The sequence below is a fragment of the Dendrobates tinctorius genome, unplaced genomic scaffold (assembly GCF_039654945.1).
Source record: "Dendrobates tinctorius isolate UK_male_01 unplaced genomic scaffold, ASM3965494v1 ptg000032l, whole genome shotgun sequence".
NCBI lineage: Eukaryota > Metazoa > Chordata > Amphibia > Anura > Dendrobatidae > Dendrobates > Dendrobates tinctorius.
In genome coordinates this window covers 45,705,659-45,725,598 of record NW_027361700.1, presented here as the reverse complement: position 1 = coordinate 45,725,598, position 19,940 = coordinate 45,705,659, and the positions used below count along the sequence as shown (strand labels likewise).

At 41.9% G+C, this 19,940-nt stretch overlaps 1 protein-coding gene across 3 annotated transcripts in view; it reads left to right on the top strand.

Moving 5' to 3' along the window:
• The window catches only part of PLCD3 (phospholipase C delta 3), a 184,405-nt gene that overhangs the window by 140,837 nt on the left and 23,628 nt on the right, over nucleotides 1-19,940 (top strand). For all 3 annotated transcript variants that reach the window (XM_073572868.1, XM_073572869.1, XM_073572867.1), the window contains 3 exons: nucleotides 6,471-6,672; nucleotides 9,868-10,012; nucleotides 12,892-13,044. In XM_073572868.1, coding sequence (XP_073428969.1) covers nucleotides 6,471-6,672; nucleotides 9,868-10,012; nucleotides 12,892-13,044 — 500 coding nt within the window. The remainder of the gene's footprint in view (nucleotides 1-6,470; nucleotides 6,673-9,867; nucleotides 10,013-12,891; nucleotides 13,045-19,940) is intronic.

Genomic DNA, 19,940 nt, shown 5'->3' with positions numbered 1-19,940 from the left:
TGTGTATGGTTCCGTGATGGGAGATGATTCAATTAACAACAGCGTCCAATATATACAAACCAGAAGTTTCCATACACGATATAAAAAGACACATATGCATGTTTTTCTCAGTATTTCACATGACATCAGAATAAACCTTTCCCGTTTTAGGTCAATTAGGATTACCATAATCATTCACCCCTTAGTGACGGAGCCAATTTGCAGCTTAATGACCAGGGCAATTTTTACAATTCTAACCACTGTCACTTTATGAGGTTATAACTCTGGAACGCTTTAACAGATCCCGCTGATTCTGAGACTTTTTTCGTGACATATTGTACTTCATGTTAGTGGTAAATTTTCTTCGATATGACTTATGAAAAAAAGGGAAATATGGCGAAAATTTTTAAAATGTTGCAATTTTCAAACTTTTAATTTTTATGCCCTTAAATCAGACAGATATGTCACACAATATAGCTAATAAATAACATTTCCCACATGTCTACTTTACATCAACAGAATTTTGGAAACAAATTTTTTTTTTTTGTTAGGAACTTATAAGGGTTAAAAGTTGACCAGCGATTGCTCATTTTTACAACAAAATTTACAAAACTATTTTATTAACGGACCACCTCACATTTGAAGTCACTTTAAGGGGTCTATATAGCAGAAAATACCTAAAAGTGACACCATTATAAAAACTGCACCCCCTCAAGCTGATCAAAACGACATTCAAGAAGTTTATCGACCCTTCCCATGCTTCACAGGAACTGAAGCAATGTGGAAGGAAACATTTCTATTTAACTTTTTTTTTACAAACATTTTACTTCAGAACCAATTTTTTTTTATTTTCACAAGTGTAAAAAGAGAAAATGAACCACAAAATTTGTTGTGCAATTTCTCCTGAATATGCCGATACCCCATATGTGGGGGGGGACCACTGTTTGGGCACACGGCAAAGCTTGGAAGAGAAGGAGCGCCGTTTGACTTTTTCATTGCAGAATGGGCTGGAATTAAGATCGGATGCCATATCGCATTTGGAGAGCCCCTGATGTGCCTAAACAGTGGAAACCCCCACAAGTGACACTATTTTGGAAACTAGACCCCTTAAGGAACTTATGTAGATGTGTGGTGAGCACTTTGAACCCCCAAGTGCTTCACAGAAGTTTATAACGTAGAGCCGTGAAAATAAAAAATCGTATTTTTTCCACAAAAATTATCTTTTCGCCCCAAAATTTTTATTTTCACAAGGGTAACAGGAAAAATTAGACCCCAAAGTTGTTGTGCAATTTGTCCTTAGTACGCCGATACCCCATATGTGGGGGTAAACCACGGTTTGGGTGCACGGCATTCTCGGAAGGGAGGGAGTGCCGTTTGACTTTTTCAACGCAGAATTGGCTGGAATTGAGATTGGATGCCATGTCGCATTTGGAGAGTCCCTGATGTGCCTTAACAGTGGAAACCCCCCACAAGTGACACCATTTTGGAAACTAGACCCCTTAAGGAACTTATCTAGCTGTGTGGTGAGCACTTTGAACCCCAAGTGCTTCACAGAAGTTTATAACGCAGAGCCATGAAAATAAAAAATCATTTTTTTTCCTCAAAAATGATTTTTTAGTCCGCTATTTTTTATTTTCACAAGGGTAAAAGGAGAAATTGGACCCCAAAAGTTGTTGTCCAATTTGTCCTAAGTACCCTGGTACCCCATATATGGGGGAAACCACTGTTTGTGCGCATGGCTAAACTCGGAAGGGAAGGAGCGCCATTTGGAATGCAGACTTTGATGGAATGGTCTGCGGGCGTCATGTTGCGTTTGCAGAGCCCTTGATGTACCTAAACAGTAGAAACATGATGTGTAATCACATCAGAGGAGAAATTAAATGGCACATCAGACCTTTTTTTTCCGGCGGCCGTCTTTATACGGTCAGTAACGGCGATCGCAAAGCCGGGGTCGGTAAAAACCGAACCCAATCATGTTCTCTGGAACCCCGGAGAAAATCCGACTCTGGGGGTGCTATACACTTTTTCCACAGCGCCGTAATTAACGGTGCTGTGGTTTACGTACCCTTAACTACCGCCGTTAAAAGGCGTATCGGCAGTCGCTAAAGAGTTAATATTTGTCAAATGCCAGAATAATGAGAGAGAATGTTTTAAGGCATTTTATTACTTACTGCTAAGTCAAAAGTTTACATACATTTCATTAGTATTTGATACCATTGCCCTTAAACTGAATGACTTGGGTTAAACGTTTCCACAGCTTCTCACAATAGTTGGTTGGAATTTGGGCACATTCCTTCTGACAAAACTGGTGCAACTAATCCAGGCTTATAAGTCGCCTTGCTCGCACCTTCCTTTTCAGCTTTGCCCATAAATTTTCAATAGGATTGAGATCAGGACTTTGTGTTGGCCTCTCCAAAACATTGATTTTGTTATCCGTAAGCCACTTTTTACCATTTTGGCAGTATGCTTCTGGTCATTGTCCATTTGGAAGACCCATTTCCTCCCAAGCGTTAACTTCCTGGCTGATGTCTTGAGATGTTGCTTCAGTATTGCCACATAATCTTTTCTTATGATGCCATCTATTTTGTGAAATGCACCAGTCAATCCTGCAGCAAAACAACGGCACAGCATGATGCTGTCACCCCCCGTGTGCATTTTCAATCATTAGTATGCCTTTTTTATGTTTCTTTTGGAGTAATGGCTTTTTCCTGCAGAGTGGCCTTTCAGCCCATGTTGATACAGTACTCATTTCACTGTGGACATTGACACAATCTTACCAGCTTCCGCCATCATGTTTACAAGGTCTTTTGCTTTTGTCCTTGGGTTGATATGCACTTGTCAGACCAAAGCACGTTTTCATCTCTGGGACACAGAACCAGTCTCCTTCCTGAGCGGTATGATGGCTGAACATTCCCATCTTGTTTGTACTTGTGTGTAATTGTTTGTACAGATGAAATAGGCACCTTCAGGTATCTTGAAATTGTACCCAAGGATGAACCAGACTTGTGCAAGTCCACAATTCTCTTTCTAATATCTTGGCTGATTTCTTGAGACTTTCCCATGATGATACTACACAAAGAAGCAGTGTGTTTCAGGTGTGCATTAAAATATATTCACAGAAGTGCCTCTAAATAACTCAGATGAAAACACATAAAGAAAAAAAGTATATGCACACAAATAGGGATCACCACAAGGATATGATAATCAAAAAGTATCAATTTTATTAATGGACACAACAAACAGACACTTTGTTTAAAAACAATTAAAAAGTCTGAACAACCAGACACTGATAACAAAACAAAGACAATGGGTCATTTTGATAAAATAGTTAAATACTATGGGTCCCAAGGCCAACCATTCAGTATAATGCCAGGTATCTGCTAGTTACCATAACCTAGGGTCTATCAAATCAATCACTGACCTTGAGAAAGACACATCACTGTGTCGATACGCGTGGGTTTGGGGGTCCCATGTAACCTACCGGGTATCTTGTTCATCCTCAGAAACCAGGTGATATCATGCTAGGGAAAGGGACTTGTTAATGTATGTTTATTTGTGTTGGCAACATGATAAGTATTCAATTTTCTATTCATGGCATATGTAGAATTTCTATGTAACCACAGTAGTTATTGATAATATGGTATTTTTGATCCAAGGTCATGATTGTCATTACAATTGATTTGATAGACCCTAGGTTATGGTAACTAGCAGATACCTGGCATTATACTGAATGGTTGGCCTTGGGACCCATAGTATTTAACTATTTATCAAAATGACCCATTGTCTTTGTTTTGTTATCAGTGTCTGGTTGTTCAGACTTTTTAATTGTTTTTAAACAAAGTGTCTGTTTGTTGTGTCCATTAATAAAATTGATACTTTTTGATTATCATATCCTTGTGGTGATCCCTATTTGTGTGCATATACTTTTTTTCTTCATGTGTTTTCATGTCTATCCACTTATATGCACTAGGTGATCCCACCTAAATTGACATTGTGGATGGTGCCCGTTTATTCTATATCTTGTTAAATAACTCAGATGTTGCCAAATACATGACATCATCGTATGGGCAGTCCAGAATTGTTTAAAGGCATAGCAATCTTAGTGTATGTAAACTTTTGACATTGCAGTAAGTAATTAAAATGCCTTAAAACATTCTCTCTGACTCATGATTCTGACATTTGGCAAATATTAATAATTCTGGTAATCCTAATTGCCCTAAAATGGGAAAGGTTTATTCTGATTTCATTTGATGAGGCTGTGGCAGAAATTAGCGAACAGAGGGTCTTATCCGATAGACTCAATGTAATCTTTCTCAAATTATACTAATCTGTTGTTTGAGCATAAAGTGTAGGTATCAGCTGCACTGCAGCAGATCACGAGTCAGCAAGTGACTGGCACAAATGTAGAGTATGTATCGATACATGTGGTTACCTCCTGATGAAGAACTACTTTTAGCCTCGAAACACGTCAAATAAAACACTATTCTTCTATCAAATCCTACCTGGCTCTACGTCTCAATCTTTTCAGCAGCACAGAATTTTCATGTCAGACACTGAGAAAAACATGCATATGTGTCTTTTTATATAGTGTATGGAAACTTCTGGTTTCAACTGTATATATTTATTGTCGAGATGAAGACAAACTCTTCCTAAATAAGTTTATTTTGCAATATATTTTCAAGGTCTTTGTGGCTTAAAGTGCTTGGCCACATGGGGATAACTGTGGTGCGATCATGCCAAGTTCGTACAGTCCTTTCTTAGATCTTTTATACTAGGCAATGCCTAAACCTGCAGTCTTCACCAGCCATTGTGTAAGGATCCAGGACATATTTAGTATCTAAACATGACCATTCTATGGGTGAATGACTTAGGAGCAGCTTGAGGCTTGTGTAGCTTCTGATGGTATCAGGTGAGAGCTGAAACTTGTGATTTTCAGTGTAATAAACCTGTTCTCCTTGATCTGCTAGTTCATAACATCACACTCACATGTACACACCCAGAAGACAAGCCGTCAGGTCCAACTGACTGATCACATGCATCTTAATCATTGTATGACTCCATAAACACTGGGTGTAGTCATCTAGCTACACATCTATGTATCTATTCTATATATTTACTTTTCTTATTTTTTGTAAATCTGTCTATTTTTCTTTCATTTTCAGAGTAGGAAGTTAGGCTGAGTTTAGAGGCAATTAAAAGACCGCTGATCGCCTAGATTGAAGTCGATTGGCAGTTTTTTAATAGCATGTCTCCACCTTTTGATCACAATCCTTTGTGTACAGAACTATCATTAACACACGTAGGGCATCATGTTATCAAAAGCATGTCCTGTTTATATATATAAACATACCGGATGATGTGCTGCCAAGAATCAAAATGATTACACCCAACATTTTTCAGATTTGTGAAGTGTTAGACATTCTGTTTAGAAAAGCCAATAGTCAGGAACAAGCGAACGTTCATTCTCCGATTATCAGACTTCCGTAAGACAGGTGTTGAGTTTTGGACCCCGTTTTCTGTATTTGAGTTGAGATGGGGTCTTTTAAAGGGAACCTGTCATGTTGAAAACAGGCAGGATGTTATAGAGCAGGAGGAGTTGATCAAATTGATGGACATTTTTTGGAGAAAAGCTTCAGAAGATCTTACATTGTATTAAGTGAAATCCCTGATGTTTGTATGCTTATGAGTCCAGTGGGTGGTCCTATCAAGTGATTTAGTGTATTCCATGTAGGACCACCCACTAGACTCAAGAATAGTAAGTTCAGGAATTTAATTGAATAAAATACAAGTTATACTGAATCTTTTCCAACACACGTATATATTATTCTGCTCAGCTCTTCCTTTTCTCGTCCATGCTGTCCAACTTATTAGGTTCACATCTAGTCTTTTGACTGGTTTCAGTACTTGTTCTCCAGTCTTTGTGCACACAGTAAATGAAGTAACTGAATTGGGCTGAGGTATTAGTAAATGTTAGGCTGGTTAAACATTGGCGTATGGAGGAGCTGCGGAGGGATGCGGACTTCCTCCGTGAAGCTCCGCCCACTGCCACACCTCCTCTGGTCAGCTCCGCCTATGTCCGCATGCGGCCTGCGTACCCTATCTTTAGCATTGGGTATGCAGGCTGTGCGGATATATGCAGATGCCTCCACATGCGTCATTCTGACGATGCGGTGACCACATCAAAATTCCAACTTGTTGCGTTCGATGCGGGTCGCCGCATCATCAGAACGACGCATGCGGAGGCATCCGCATACATCCGCACGGCCTGCATACCCAATGCTAAAGATAGAGTACGCAGGCCGCATGCGGGCGTAGGCGGAGCTGACCGGAGAAGGTGTGGCAGTGGGTGGAGCTTCACGGAGGAAGTTCGCATCCCTCCGCAGCTCCTTTGTGCTCAAATGTGAAACCAGCTTTTCTTCTCCTCGACCAAGTAAGTTCCAATGTTTGAATCTATCATTCACTCTCTGCTTTTTGGACTTGTTCCCCTTTAGCCAAACAACATGGCCTGATGATGCAAGAGGGATTCATGATGTACCTTCTGTCAGCTGAGGGAGACATCTACAACCAGAAACATAGGAAAGTGTATCAGGACATGAGCCAGCCGCTGTGCCACTACTTCATCTCCTGCTCCCACAACACCTACCTGACCAACCACCAGCTTGTGGGGGCAAGTAGCACCGAGTCCTATATTAGGTGAGGCAAATCTTCGTTGGGGGTTAGTACAAGTAACAGAGCAATAAAACCGAATTCTATAGGGGGTATTGATATTGATGTTCAATGAAGGTACCAAGGACAACATCTGTTTGCGTGGGTTTCTTCTGGGTTATCCGGTTTCCTCCCACACAAAGACATACTAATAGGGAATCTAGATTGTGAGTCCCAATGGGGACAGCGATGATAAGGTCTGTAAAGCGCTGTGGAATATGATAGAGCTATATATGAAAAGCATTATAAATAATAGTAATTACGGTAGGTACCAAATAAATTGACAACATGTTGTAACCATTCCACGTCAAAAGAGCAAGTCACTACAATATAAAAATATAATTGGAGATGTCAATTTAGTCATACATTTCTAGGGGAAATAACGGGAATGGCTCATTGCTGAGTTTTAAGGAAACATGGAATGAAAGGGAATGAAATTATTAGACAACTCCTTGTTATTTGCATCAAACTAGCTCGAAATTTCATAATCTATATAATACGCTACAACTACAAGTCAATCAGGTTATAAATTTTATTGAAGTTCCCTAATTGATCTAGTGCCTTACTATGAAACTTTTAAGATCATTTCCTTTCTGAAAGATGTTTCCTTGTAACATAAACCTGATCTAAATCTGAAACAGCTGGATTCTGTATATTGTGAAGTCTCCAGGGGAGCAGTCTATCTCTGATGTCTAACTATTAGCAGGCATGTTATGAAAAGCAGAAAATTGCCTTGGCAGTTCCTCCAGTCTCCACCCTATTATGGGCAGTTTGTGATCCCAGTGGTGGCATTCCCAGAGGACATCTCCACCATTGCTACAGTCTATAAAATGTACATTATAACTACATGGAACATAACCACAATGTTGGATAAATTAAGAGGCTTCCAGACAGCTGACAAGGGCAAAGGAAAATGTGATTTTCTCCACAAATTTTTTTCCAAATTTAGGTCTAAAGATTATACATGTGATGATTTCTATAAACTACTGTGAGCCCTGAACAGAAGAGATTCAATGTAGTTTATATGCTAGCACTGATTTTAATCAAACCTAATATTTATTGTCCTTTTTCACTGCACAATAATCTTGCAGTCCAAACAGGCTGCTGATCACCAGATCAAAATGCTCCTTTGTCGAGTGAAATGGTATTTAGTATTGCACAAAAGGTAATCACACCATCCCGTGTAAATAGGACTCATGCTACCGAGAACAATGGCAGCCTATGGCAGGTGGTCACCAGCTTAAACGAAAACTCCCCGAAGAGGATCCAGGGCCTACGGCCAAGACTAGGTGAAGCTGAGATGGCGAACCTTTTACTTTTTCCTTTGAAACCGGACAAGGGGAATGGGAGGAAGTTAGTGGGCCTAAAGGCACAGATGGGACAGGTATTGTCCAGAAAGAGCAGTGATTGCTGGAACAGCACGGGGATTGTCCAGGAAGAGCAGTGATTGCCAAGACAGGACATGGAATGTCCAGGAAGAGCAGTGATTGCCAGGACAGGACATGAATTGTCCAGGAAGAGCAGTGATTGCTGGAACAGGACAGGGATTGTCCAGGAAGAGCAGTGATTGCCAAGACAGGGCAGGGATTGTCCAGGAAAAGCAGTGATTGCCTAGACAAGACAGGGATTGTCCAGGAAGAGCAGTGATTGCCAAGACAGGACATGCATTGTCCAGGAAGAGCAGTGATTGCTGGAACAGGACAGGGATTATCCAGGAAGAGCAGTGATTGCCAAGACAGGACAGGAATTGTCCAGGAAGAGCAGTGATTGCTGGAACAGGACAGAGATTGTCCAGGAAGAGCAGTAATTGCCTAGACAGGACAGGGATTGTCCAGGAAGAGCAGTGATTGCCTAGACAGGACAGGTGTATTGTCCAGGAAGAGCAGTGATTGCCAAGACAGGACAGGGATTGTCCATGAAGAGCAGTGATTGCCAAGACAGGACAGAGATTGTCCAGGAAGAGCAGTGATTGCCTAGACAGGACAGGTGTATTGTCCAGGAAGAGCAGTGATTGCCAAGACAGGACAGGGATTGTCCAGGAAGAGCAGTGATTGCCAAGACAGGACAGGGGTTATCCAGGAAGAGCAGTGATTGCCTAGACAGGACAGGGATTGTCCAGGAAGAGCAGTAATTGCCAAGACAGGACATGGATTGTCCAGGAAGAGCAGTGATTGCTGGAACAGGACAGGGATTGTCCAGGAAGAGCAGTGATTGCCAAGACAGGACAGGGATTGTCCAGGAAGAGCAGTGATTGCTGGAACAGGACAAGGATTGTCCAGGAAGAGTAGTGATTGCCTAGATAGGACAGGGATTGTCCAGGAAGAGCAGTGATTGCCTAGACAGGACAGGTGTATTATCCAGGAAGAGCAGTGATTGCCAAGACAGGACAGGGATTGTCCAGGAAGAGCAGTGATTGCCTAGACAGGACAGGGATTGTCCAGGAAGAGCAGTGATTGCCAAGACAGGACATGGATTGTCCAGAAAGAGCAGTGATTGCTGGAACAGGAAAGGGATTGTCCAGGAAGAGCAGTGATTGCCAAGACAGGACAGGGATTGTCCAGGAAGAGCAGTGATTGCTGGAACAGGACAGGGATTGTCCAGGAAGAGCAGTGATTGCCTAGACAGGACAGGGATTGCCAGGAAGAGCAGTGATTGCCTAGACAGGACAGGTGTATTGTCCAGGAAGAGCAGTGATTGCCAAGACAGGACAGGGATTGTCCAGGAAGAGCAGTGATTGCTGGAACAGGACAGAGATTGTCCAGGAAGAGCAGGGATTGCTAGGAAGAAAGGGAAAGCCCTAGAAATCTCACTCTGTATGCACTGTGCAGCATCTGTACTGAAAATCCTACTGATAAGTAAAATTAACCTGCTAAGAATGGACACTGACTCTGGAGTTGATTGTGAGACTTATGGAGCTGAAGATGGAACGATAGAAGCATAGGAGACTCCGGCAGTTAATTGTGAGTGTTCTGTTGCACATGCTGCACATACAGCAGAAGGGACATTATGCTTCATCTGTGGGGCGCCAGGGCATGGGAACACTTCAGCTCGTTGCCACAACTACTACCCTGGCCACCTTACAGTTTCAGTCTTGAGTTATTGTGTAATGGTGACTGTATTGAATGCATGTGTCATTGCGCTTGCCGTTTGGGTATTAAGGTGTATTTCATCTTAAATCTGTAGGGCATTCACAGAGGGCTGCCGCTGTGTGGAGCTGGACTGCTGGGAAGGAGCAGATGGAGAACCTGTAATTTACCATGGCCACACGCTAACCTCCAAGATACTATTTAAGGATGTTGTTTCCACCATCAAGCACTTTGCATTCAAAGTAAGTTGGACAGTTTTCTGCACAAGTGTGGACTGCTGCAGGGTGAGAGCTTATGGTTCAAAGCCAGGATCTCATCTACAGGCAGCCTGTTTTGGGGTGTTTGCCCCTTATCAGTGTAGAGCCCAGTCCAGCAGGATGAGTGTGATGCCCCTAAGGCAACGTGAGAAAATACCATCATCGCACTCATACAGCCGGAGGTAAACACTCCAAAACAGGCTGCCAGTAGATGGTTTTCTGGCTTGGTATTTATCCCAGACCATGTCGCAAGACTCCTTAAAGGGTCAGTCTTAGGCGAGAGTCAGATGCCCGTATAACTCAGACTGGCCATCAGCTCGCCTGACCAGAGCATGACAGTTGCATAAAATACATGCTGTCACGCTTGGGTCAGAAGAGCTGATGGCCAGTCCAAGCATTGCATTGCGATCCTCGCGCGACATATACAGCCATCTGACTCTTCCATTATAGGGTAACCACTCCTTCTAGGAGCTAGATTGTGAGATAGTCTGTTATTGTTCTGCAAGCGAGCTAATGTGCACATTTTTCTCTGAGGGAGCATTGCCTATAAAGGCGTTTATGAACAAAACGGTATTCAGACGTATGTGCCGGCAGAGTGAACATGAGTGCTGACGTGCATAATTTTCAGGAGTGTAAGCCTACTGGAGGCGGACACACACACACAGTCTACTACATCTGAGTGTCTGCCTCCAGTAGGTGTACATTCCCAAAAATGAGGCATGTCAGAGTGCAAGTTCGCTCTGCTGGCACCATTACAGTCTATGGCCCCTTTGGCGCGTATGTCCAAATCCCATAGGGTTCGGAAGTATGCCCCAACGGGGCCACCGAGCGTATCCCTAAACACAGTGTGAAAGCACCCTAAGAGCTATCCGTTTTTGCAGCGTATTTCACTTGAATGGCTATGAACTGCTCTACCAGATACAGTCTGTGTGAATTAACAGGGCCTAGTTTTTTGGTCTTTGGCCTAAAAATGGCAATCATCATGGACAATAGGGTAAAGCAAGCAAGAAGAAAACTGAAGGACGATGACTGTCCTATCGCTGAATTTTCAGACTGCTTTTTAGCACCTGCCATGATTGGCCAGAAGCTTATGCCCTTCTCTTACTAATGTGCAGTATTGCTGGGTGATCCCCAGGAATTTTGAAGCGGTAACATGACGTGATATAGATTTATGTAATGGAATTATATGCTGTGTACAAGACATCGTGTAATATTGCAGTTATGCCTTATCTCCACAATATAATATCATTATGAATACATTTCCTCCTGTTATACGAATTTGTTGTTCTGTCCTCTCCAGCTGCACACATGTACATGTTACGTGAAACTGGAGGGAAGACAGAGGTAGTCAATGAACTGTTTGTGGCAGCGTCTCTGTAATACCAAGCTTCAGAAAACACGAGCCAAATGGTTTATGGTTAGCCATTATCTTTATGGCAGGTACAATATTTTTTAGCCTATCTACATCAAAAGGTGTTGTCTGTTTTAAAATTGTATTTTTCCAACAGACCTACAAAATAACAAAAGGCGCTATTGCTCACCATCCCCAGATCCAGTGTCGCCGTTTCGTCTTTGCTCCAGTCTTTGTTGACAGGTTGCACATCTGAATCCTCGTTGAGTCCAGTGATGTGATATCATCCTTGCAACAAAAAAAGAGTGGAGCAGGGGCGCAGAGTAAGGTGAGAGGGAGCAATAGCTCAGTTTAGTATTTGATAAGGTCTGCAACCCTAAGGAAAAATAACATTTTCAAACAGACAATCCCTTTAGGCAGAAAAAAAATGCCACAGAATTGTCAGTGATAGAGCAGGGTTTAGCTCTGAAAAAAAGCTTCATACCCCTGATATTCCACAGTTTGTACTTGCAGAATTCAGTTCACCCCTATGCAGCTCATTGGGGCATATTTATCAAACTTACCGTAGCACTAGACAGTCTTAAAATGCATCAGATTTATCACAGTGATTCATGCTGTTTCATAAATCTTAAGATTGTCTAGTCTAACTCTACATCATCTATACAAAAGCAAATAGTAGTCTAGCGTTATTCCTTGTAAAATATTCACATCTTCATTAAAACATGTGCAAAGAAAAATCTCTACCAACGCATTTTGGGCTTAAAGTAGTCCTTGTTCACAGCATATGTGCAGATCAATCAGACATGGCATTTAGAAGCAATGAGAGTCAGTCAGATTCAAGACTGCAACCCTGACACATATGCTATGGACCCAAAGGATTGGAATATGACAAATATATGCAACGGAAAAACCAAGGACTATTCTGTAATGGAATTGCACAAATTTTTCTGATAAGCCACACTTCTATTAATCGGACAAGTCATAAAAAGTGTGTAAAACACATCATAACTATGGTGCAAGTCATGGAAGAAAAAATTCCATAATCCTGACGCATCAAATACGCCCCATTGTTACATGTCAACTAGAGCCGGATAAAGTAAAGTGAATTATTCCAGCATCTCCAATTGTAAAAATTAAAAATACATATTTATTTCATCAAAGAAATTTAAAAGAAATGCTTGGCCTTAACATTTGAAGCCCATGCTTGGCTGTAAGTAAAGGAGCTCCATGGGCCTAAAGCGTGTAAGAAAAGTGTTTCTTAAAAAACAAGCTGCTATTGTTACCTTGAAGCTTTGAGCTGATTAATTTTGTTTTTCTATGTCGCATAAGGCCTGCCTTACACAGACGTGTAATGTGACCACATTGTAGCGTCTGTATCCGCAGGGATCAAGAAAGTACAGACAGACGCTACAACGAGACCTTATTAACTGTGAAACAGTCCTTGTGATATGGAGAATAATACTGCTAGTGTGTATTTTATTGTATGTATTTGTATTTTTATTAAATATGACAGTATTCACCGTATCCGGTCATCTTATCCATTGAGAATCACTGTGGGTTGAAACAGCAAGCGACAATGGCTCATCACCTCCGGACCATCCTCGGAGATGTGTTACTGACAGCTCCAATAAGGAATGCCGATCCATCTAAACTTCCATCCCCTGAGGTGAGATAACACACGTATCATTTTACTAGTCAGCCATATCTATCAAAGGGGTTTTCCACTATTGGACATTCTCAGCTTAATCAATTCAGGTCCCTAACGAAAATAAAAACAATTCAACCTACAACTGAGCGCCTAGGGTGCTCACAATCCACCGACATACAGGGGTTGGACAAAATAATGGAAACACCTAACGTTTTTGCATCATAATCTTCGAACATGTTGTAAACATGCAAACCGTGACATATGGTAATGTTTTGTAGTTGATTATTTGTGTTATGTGATATGTGTATGTAAATTAACTGTTTGTTTAGCAGAATTGTAAGAACATTGATGAGAACCTGATACCAATGGCAGACCTCTCGGATTTTCAAAGAGGCCAAATTGTTGGTGCTCGTATGGCACGCGCCAGTGTAACAGAAAGTGACCGTATGTTTGGCGTGTCAAGAGGTACTGTCTCCAAAGTAATGACTGCGTTTGAAAGAGAAGGAAAAACGTCCGCACCAAAGCACAGGTCCGGCCGAAAGTCGAAGTTGACTGAGAGAGACCGTCAGACTCTAAAGCAAATTGTGACAGAGGATCGCAAGACCACGGCTCCGAAAATCACTGCTGAGCTCAATGAACACCTACAGAACCCAGTTTCCACGAAAACTGTTCGTCGGAAGCTGCACAAATCTGGATTCCACGGAAGAGCTGCAATTAGAAAACCACTGCTCTCAATGACAAATGTTTCGAAGCGTTTAGAGTGGTGTAGAAATCTCCAGAATTGGTCCCTCAAGCAGTAGAAACATTTGATATTCTCAGACGAATCATCGTTTACCCTGTTTCCGACCTCCGGCCGAGTGTACGTTTGGAGACAGCCGAAAGAAGCATTCCATCCAGCCTGCCTTCTCCCAACTGTAAAACATGACGGAGGTTCTGTGATGATCTGGGGTGCTATTTCATGGAGATTCGCTGGGCCAATGATATCCCTTCATGGAGGAATTAACAGCCGAAATTATTTAGGCATTTTGGGCGACCAAGTACATTCTATGGTTCAAGCACTGTTCCCGGAGGGGAACACCATCTTTCCGGATGATAATGCACCAATTCATACAGCTAGAATCGTTAAAGCATGGCACGAGGAACATTCTAATGAAGTTGAGCATCTCATCTGTCCCCCACAATCCCCAGACCTCAACATTGAGCTTTTATGGTCGATTTTAGAGATTCAAGTTAGATGTCGATTTCCGCCGCCATCGTCGCTCAAAGAACTGGAGGGTGTTTTAACTGAAGAATGGGCTAAAATTCCTTTGGAAACAATTCACACCTTGTATGAATCCATACCTCGGAGAATTGAGGCTGTAATCGCCGCAAAAGGTATTAAACTAACTTTTGTAGATGTTTCCAGGTGTTTCCATTATTTTGTCCAACCTCTGTATATTAAAATCAATAATTGTTTAACCCCTTAAGCCCCAAGGGTGGTTTGCACGTTCATGACCGGGCCAATTTTTACAATTCTGACCACTGTCCCTTTATGAGGTAATAACTCTGAAATGCTTCCATGGATCCCTGTGATTCTGACATTGTTTTCTCGTGACATATTGTACTTCATGTTAGTGGTAAAATTTCATTCATATAACTTGCGTTTATTTGTGAAAAAAACGGAAATTTGGCGAAAAGTTTGAAAATTTCGCAATTTTCCTACTTTGCATTTTTATGCCCTTAAATCACAGAGATACGGCACACAAAAACTTGATAAGTAACATTTCCCACATGTTTACTTTACATCAGCCCAATTTTGGAACCAAAATTTTTTTTTTCTTAGGAAGTTATAAGGGTTAAAAATTGACCAGCGATTTCTCATTTTTGCAACACCATTTTATTTTTACGGACCACATCACATTTGAAGCCACTTTGCGGGGTCTATATGATAGAAAATACTCAAAAGTGTCACCATTCTAAAAACTGCACCCATTAAGGTGCTCAAAACCACATTCAAGAAGTTTATTAACCCTTTAGGTGTGTCACAGGAATTTTTTGAATATTTAAAAAAAAAAATGAACATTTAACTTTTTTTCACAAAAAAAATACTTCAGGTTCAATTTTTTTATTTTACCAAGGGTAACAGGAGAAATTGGACTGCAAAAGTTATTGTGCAATTTGTCCTGAGTACGCTGATACCTGATATGTGGGAGGGAACCACTGAATCCGTGCATGGCAGACCTCAGAAGGGAAGGAGCGCCGTTTGACTTTTTCAATGCAAAATTGGCTGGAATTCAGATCGGATGCCATGTCGCGTTTGGAGAGCTCCTGATGTACCTAAACAGTGGAAACCCCCCCACAAGTGACCCCATTTTGGAAACTAGACCCCCCAAGGAACTTATCTAGATATGTGGTGAGAACTTTGAACCCACAAGGGCTTCACAGAAGTTTATAACGTACAGCGGTACAATTAAAAAATCATATTTTTTCCACAAAAATGATATTTTCACCCCCAATTCTTATTTTTCCAAGGGTAACAGGACCCTAAAAGTTATTGTGCAATTTGTCCTGAGTGCGCTGATACCCCATATGTGGGGGTAAACCACTATTTGGGCACATGGCAGAGCTCGGAAGGGAAGCAGCGCCATTTGACATTTTTGGCTGGAATTGAGATCGGACACCATGTCGCGTTTGGAAAGCCCCTGATGTACCAAAACAGTAGAAACCCCCCACAAATGACACCATTTTGGAAACTAGACCCCCCAAGGAACTTATCTAGATGTGTGGTGCTTCACAGAAGTTTATAACGCCCGGGCGTGAAAATAAAAATATCGTATTTTTTCAACAAACATGATCTTTTAGTCACCAATTTTTTTATTTTCCCAAGGGTAACAGGAGAAATTGGACCCCAAAAGTTGTTGTCCAATTTGTCCTGAGTACGCTGACACCCCATATGTGGGAGAAAACTACTGTATGGGCACACGTCGGGGCTCGGAAGAGAAGTAGTGACGTTTTGGAATGCAGACTTTGATGGAATGGTCTGCAGGTGTCATGTTGCCTTTGGAGAGTCCCTAATGTACCTAAACAGTGGAAACCCCCCACAAGTGACCCCATTTTGGAAACTAGACCCCCTAAGGAACTTATCTAGATGTGTGGTGAGCACTTTGAACCCCCAAGGGCTTCACAGAAGTTTATAATGCCCGGGCATGAAAATAAAAAAATCGTATTTTTTTCCACAAACATGATCAATTAGTCTCCAATTTTTTTTATTTTCTCAAGGGTAACAGGAGAAATTGGACCCCAAAAGTTGTTGTCCAATTTGTCCTGAGTACGCTGATGCCTCATATGTGGGAGAAAACTACTGTATGGGCACACGTCGGGGCTCGGAAGGGAAGTAGTGACGTTTTGGAATGCAGACTTTGAAGGAATGGTCTACGGGTGTCATGTGCGTTTGGAGAGCCCCTGATGTACCTAAACTATTGAAACTCCCCATAAGAGACCCCATTTTGGAAACTAGACCCCCCCACGGATCTTATCTAGATATGTGGTGAGCACTTTGAACCCCCAAGTGCTTCACAGAAGTTTATAACGCCCGGGCATGAAAATAAAAAAATCATTTTTTTCCACAAAAATGATATTTTTGCCCCAATTTTTTATTTTCCTAAGGGTAACAGGAGAAATTGGACCCCAAAAGTTGTTTTGCAATTTGTCCTGAGTAGGCTGATACCCTATATGTGGGGGTAAAACACTGTTTGGGTGCATGGCAGAGCTTGGAAGGGAAGGAGCACCATTTGACTTTTTCAACGCAGAATTGGCTGGAATTGAGATCAGACGCCATGTTGCATTTGGAGAGCACCTGATGTGCCCAGACAGTGGAAACCCCCCAATTCTAACTCCAACCCTAACCCCAACACACCCCTAACTCTAACCTCAGCCCTAGCCCTAACCCTAGCCCTAACCCTAATGGGAAAATGGAAATAAATACATTTTCTTTTAGTTTTATTATTTTTCCCTAACTAAGGGGGTGATAACGGGGAGTTTGATTTACTATTTATGGCGGTTTTTATGTTTGGCAGCTGTCACACGCTAAAAGACGCTTTTTATTGTAAAATAGTTTTTGCATCACCACATATTGAGAGCTATAATTTTTCCGTATTTTGACCCACCGAGTCATGTGAGGTCTTATTCTTTGCGGGACGAGTTGACGTTTTTATTGGTACCATTTTCGGGCACGTGACTTTTTTTATCGCTTTTTATTCCGATTTTTGGGACGCAGAATGAACAAAAACCAGCGTTTCATTAATTTCTTTTGGGGGGTGCGTTTACACTGTTCCGCGTGTGGTAAAATTGATAAAGCGGTTTTATTCTTCAGGTCAGTACGGTTACAGCGATACCTCATTTATGTTGTTTTTTTATGTTTTGTCGGTTTTATGCAATGAAAACTATTTTATATAAAAAATAATTATTTTTGCATCGCTTTATTCTGTGAGCTATAATTTTTTTAATTTTTTGCGGATGATGCTGTATGGCAGCTCGTTTTTTGCGGGACAAGCTGACGTTTTCAGCGGTACCATGGATATTTATATGCATCTTTTTGATCGCGCGTTATTACACTTTTTGTTCGGCGGTATGATAATAAATCATTATTTTCTGCTTTGTTTTTTATTTTTATTTTTTAAGGGGTTCGCTAAAGGGGTTAACTAATGGGGCAGTTTTATAGGGTGGGTCGTTACGGACGCGACGATACCAAATATGTGTACTTTTATTGTTTTTTTTTTTATTTTCAAAAAAATGAATTTATTGGGGATTTTTTTTTTTTTTTCCTACTAATTTATTTAGCGATTTTTTTTAAAATTATTTTTATACTTTTTTTTTTTAACTTTATTATATTGTCCCAGGTGGGACATCACTGTCCTGTGACAGATCGTGACAGATTTATTAAAATAAATGAATGAGGGCTTCAAAGAGGAATAAGTAAAATGAACTAGCTATTTGTAATAAATCAGATGGGCCATTCTGCCATAAAGGTCCGACTGGTGGAGGGCTACAGTGATAGTTGACTTTGTGGAACTTTCTCTCATTTCCCAACTGTATCTGTGGAGCTCAGCAACAGTGATCTTCGGGTTCTTCTTTACATCTCTCACCAAGGCTTTTCTGCCAGGATTGCTCAGTTTGGCTGGATGGCCAGGTCTAGGAAGACATCTGGTGGTCTCAAACTTTTTCCATTTAAGGATTATAGAGGCCAGTGTGCTCTTAGGAACCTTGAGTACTACAGAAATTCTTTTGTAACCTTGGTCCCATATGTGTGCCTTGTCACAATTCTGTCTCTGAGCTCCTTGGCCAGTTCCTTTGATCTCATGATTCTCATTTGGTCTGACATGCACTGTGAGGTCTTACATAGACAGGTGTGTGCCTTTACAAATCAAGTCCTATCAATTTAATTAAACACAGCAGGACTCCAATGAAGGCGTAGAACTATCTCAAGGAGGATCACAAGGAAATGGACAGCATGTGACTTAAATATGAGTGTCTGAGCAAAGGATCTGAATACTTATGACCATGTCATATTTCCGTTTTTCTTTTTTAATAAATTTGCAAAATTTCTACTTTTTTTCTACTTTTCTGTTATTTTTGGTCAAGGTGGGGTGCAGAGTGTACATTAATGAGAAAAAAAATGAACTTTTTTTGAATTTACTAAATGGCTGCAATGAAACAAAGAGTGAAAATTTAAAGGGGTTTGAATACTTTCCGTACTCACTGTATGTCACAAAGCATTATAACAGGATTTTTGGGTTTCTTACCATAAAATCTGTTTCTTGGAGCCTTCATTGGGGGACACAGAAACCATGGGGTGTATGCTGCTGCCACAAGGAGGCTGACACTATGCACAGAAAAAGGTTATCTCCTCCTCCGCAGTATACACCCCACCGACCGGCACTAATTTCCTCAGTTAGTGAGAAAGCAGTAGGAGAAGTAACAAAATAGAGTTAAAACAGAACAGACAACTCCACTGTAACCAACAAACTACAAAAGAACAGGAGTTGCAAAACATGGGAGGGTGCTGTGTCCCCCAATGAAGGCTCCGAGAAACAGATTTTACGGTAAGCAACCCAAAAATCCTGTTTACTCCATCGCCTCGTTGGGGGACACAGAAACCATGGGACATCCCAAAGCAGTCCCTGGGGAGGGAAAAGCAAACTTCCATTAGGTCTGAGAACTCACCACCGCCGCCTGCAAGATCCTTCTGCCTAGGCTGGCGTCCGCCGAAGCGTAGGTGTGGACCTTGTAAAATTTGGCAAACGTGAGGATTGAAGGCCAAGTTGCAGCTTTGCAAAGCTGCAGCGCGGTGGCTCTGTGGCGCACCACCCAGGAGGCACCCACTGCCCGGGTAGAGTGAGCTCTAATTCCAGGAGGGGGCACTCAATGCTTGACCCGGTAGGCTTCCAAAATTGCCGATCTGATCCAGCGAGCAATAGTAGCCTTGGAGGCCGGCTGACCCTTCCGCGCACCATCTGGAAGGATGAAAAGTGAGTCTGTCTTCTGCAAGGGGGCCGTCCTAGCCAGGTAGACCTTCATCGCCCTGACCAGGTCTAGCTTGTTCAAGGAGCGCTCGAGCGGGTGGATTGGACCCGGACAAAAGGACGGGAGAACAATGTCCTCATTTAGGTGGAAAGTAGACACCACCTTAGGAAGGAAGGAAGGCGGGGGCTGCAGGACCACCTTATCCTGGTGGAGCACCAAGAAAGGGGGGCGACAAGAAAGGGCCGCCAATTCCGACACGCGCCGGATGGAGGTGATGGCCACCAGAAAGGCCACTTTCCAGGAGAGAAGGGATAGGGAGACTTCCCTGAGAGGTTCAAAGGGTGACCTTTGAAGAGCCTCCAGGACCAGATTGAGATCCCATGGATCCACGGGAGCGCGGTACGGAGGTGCCG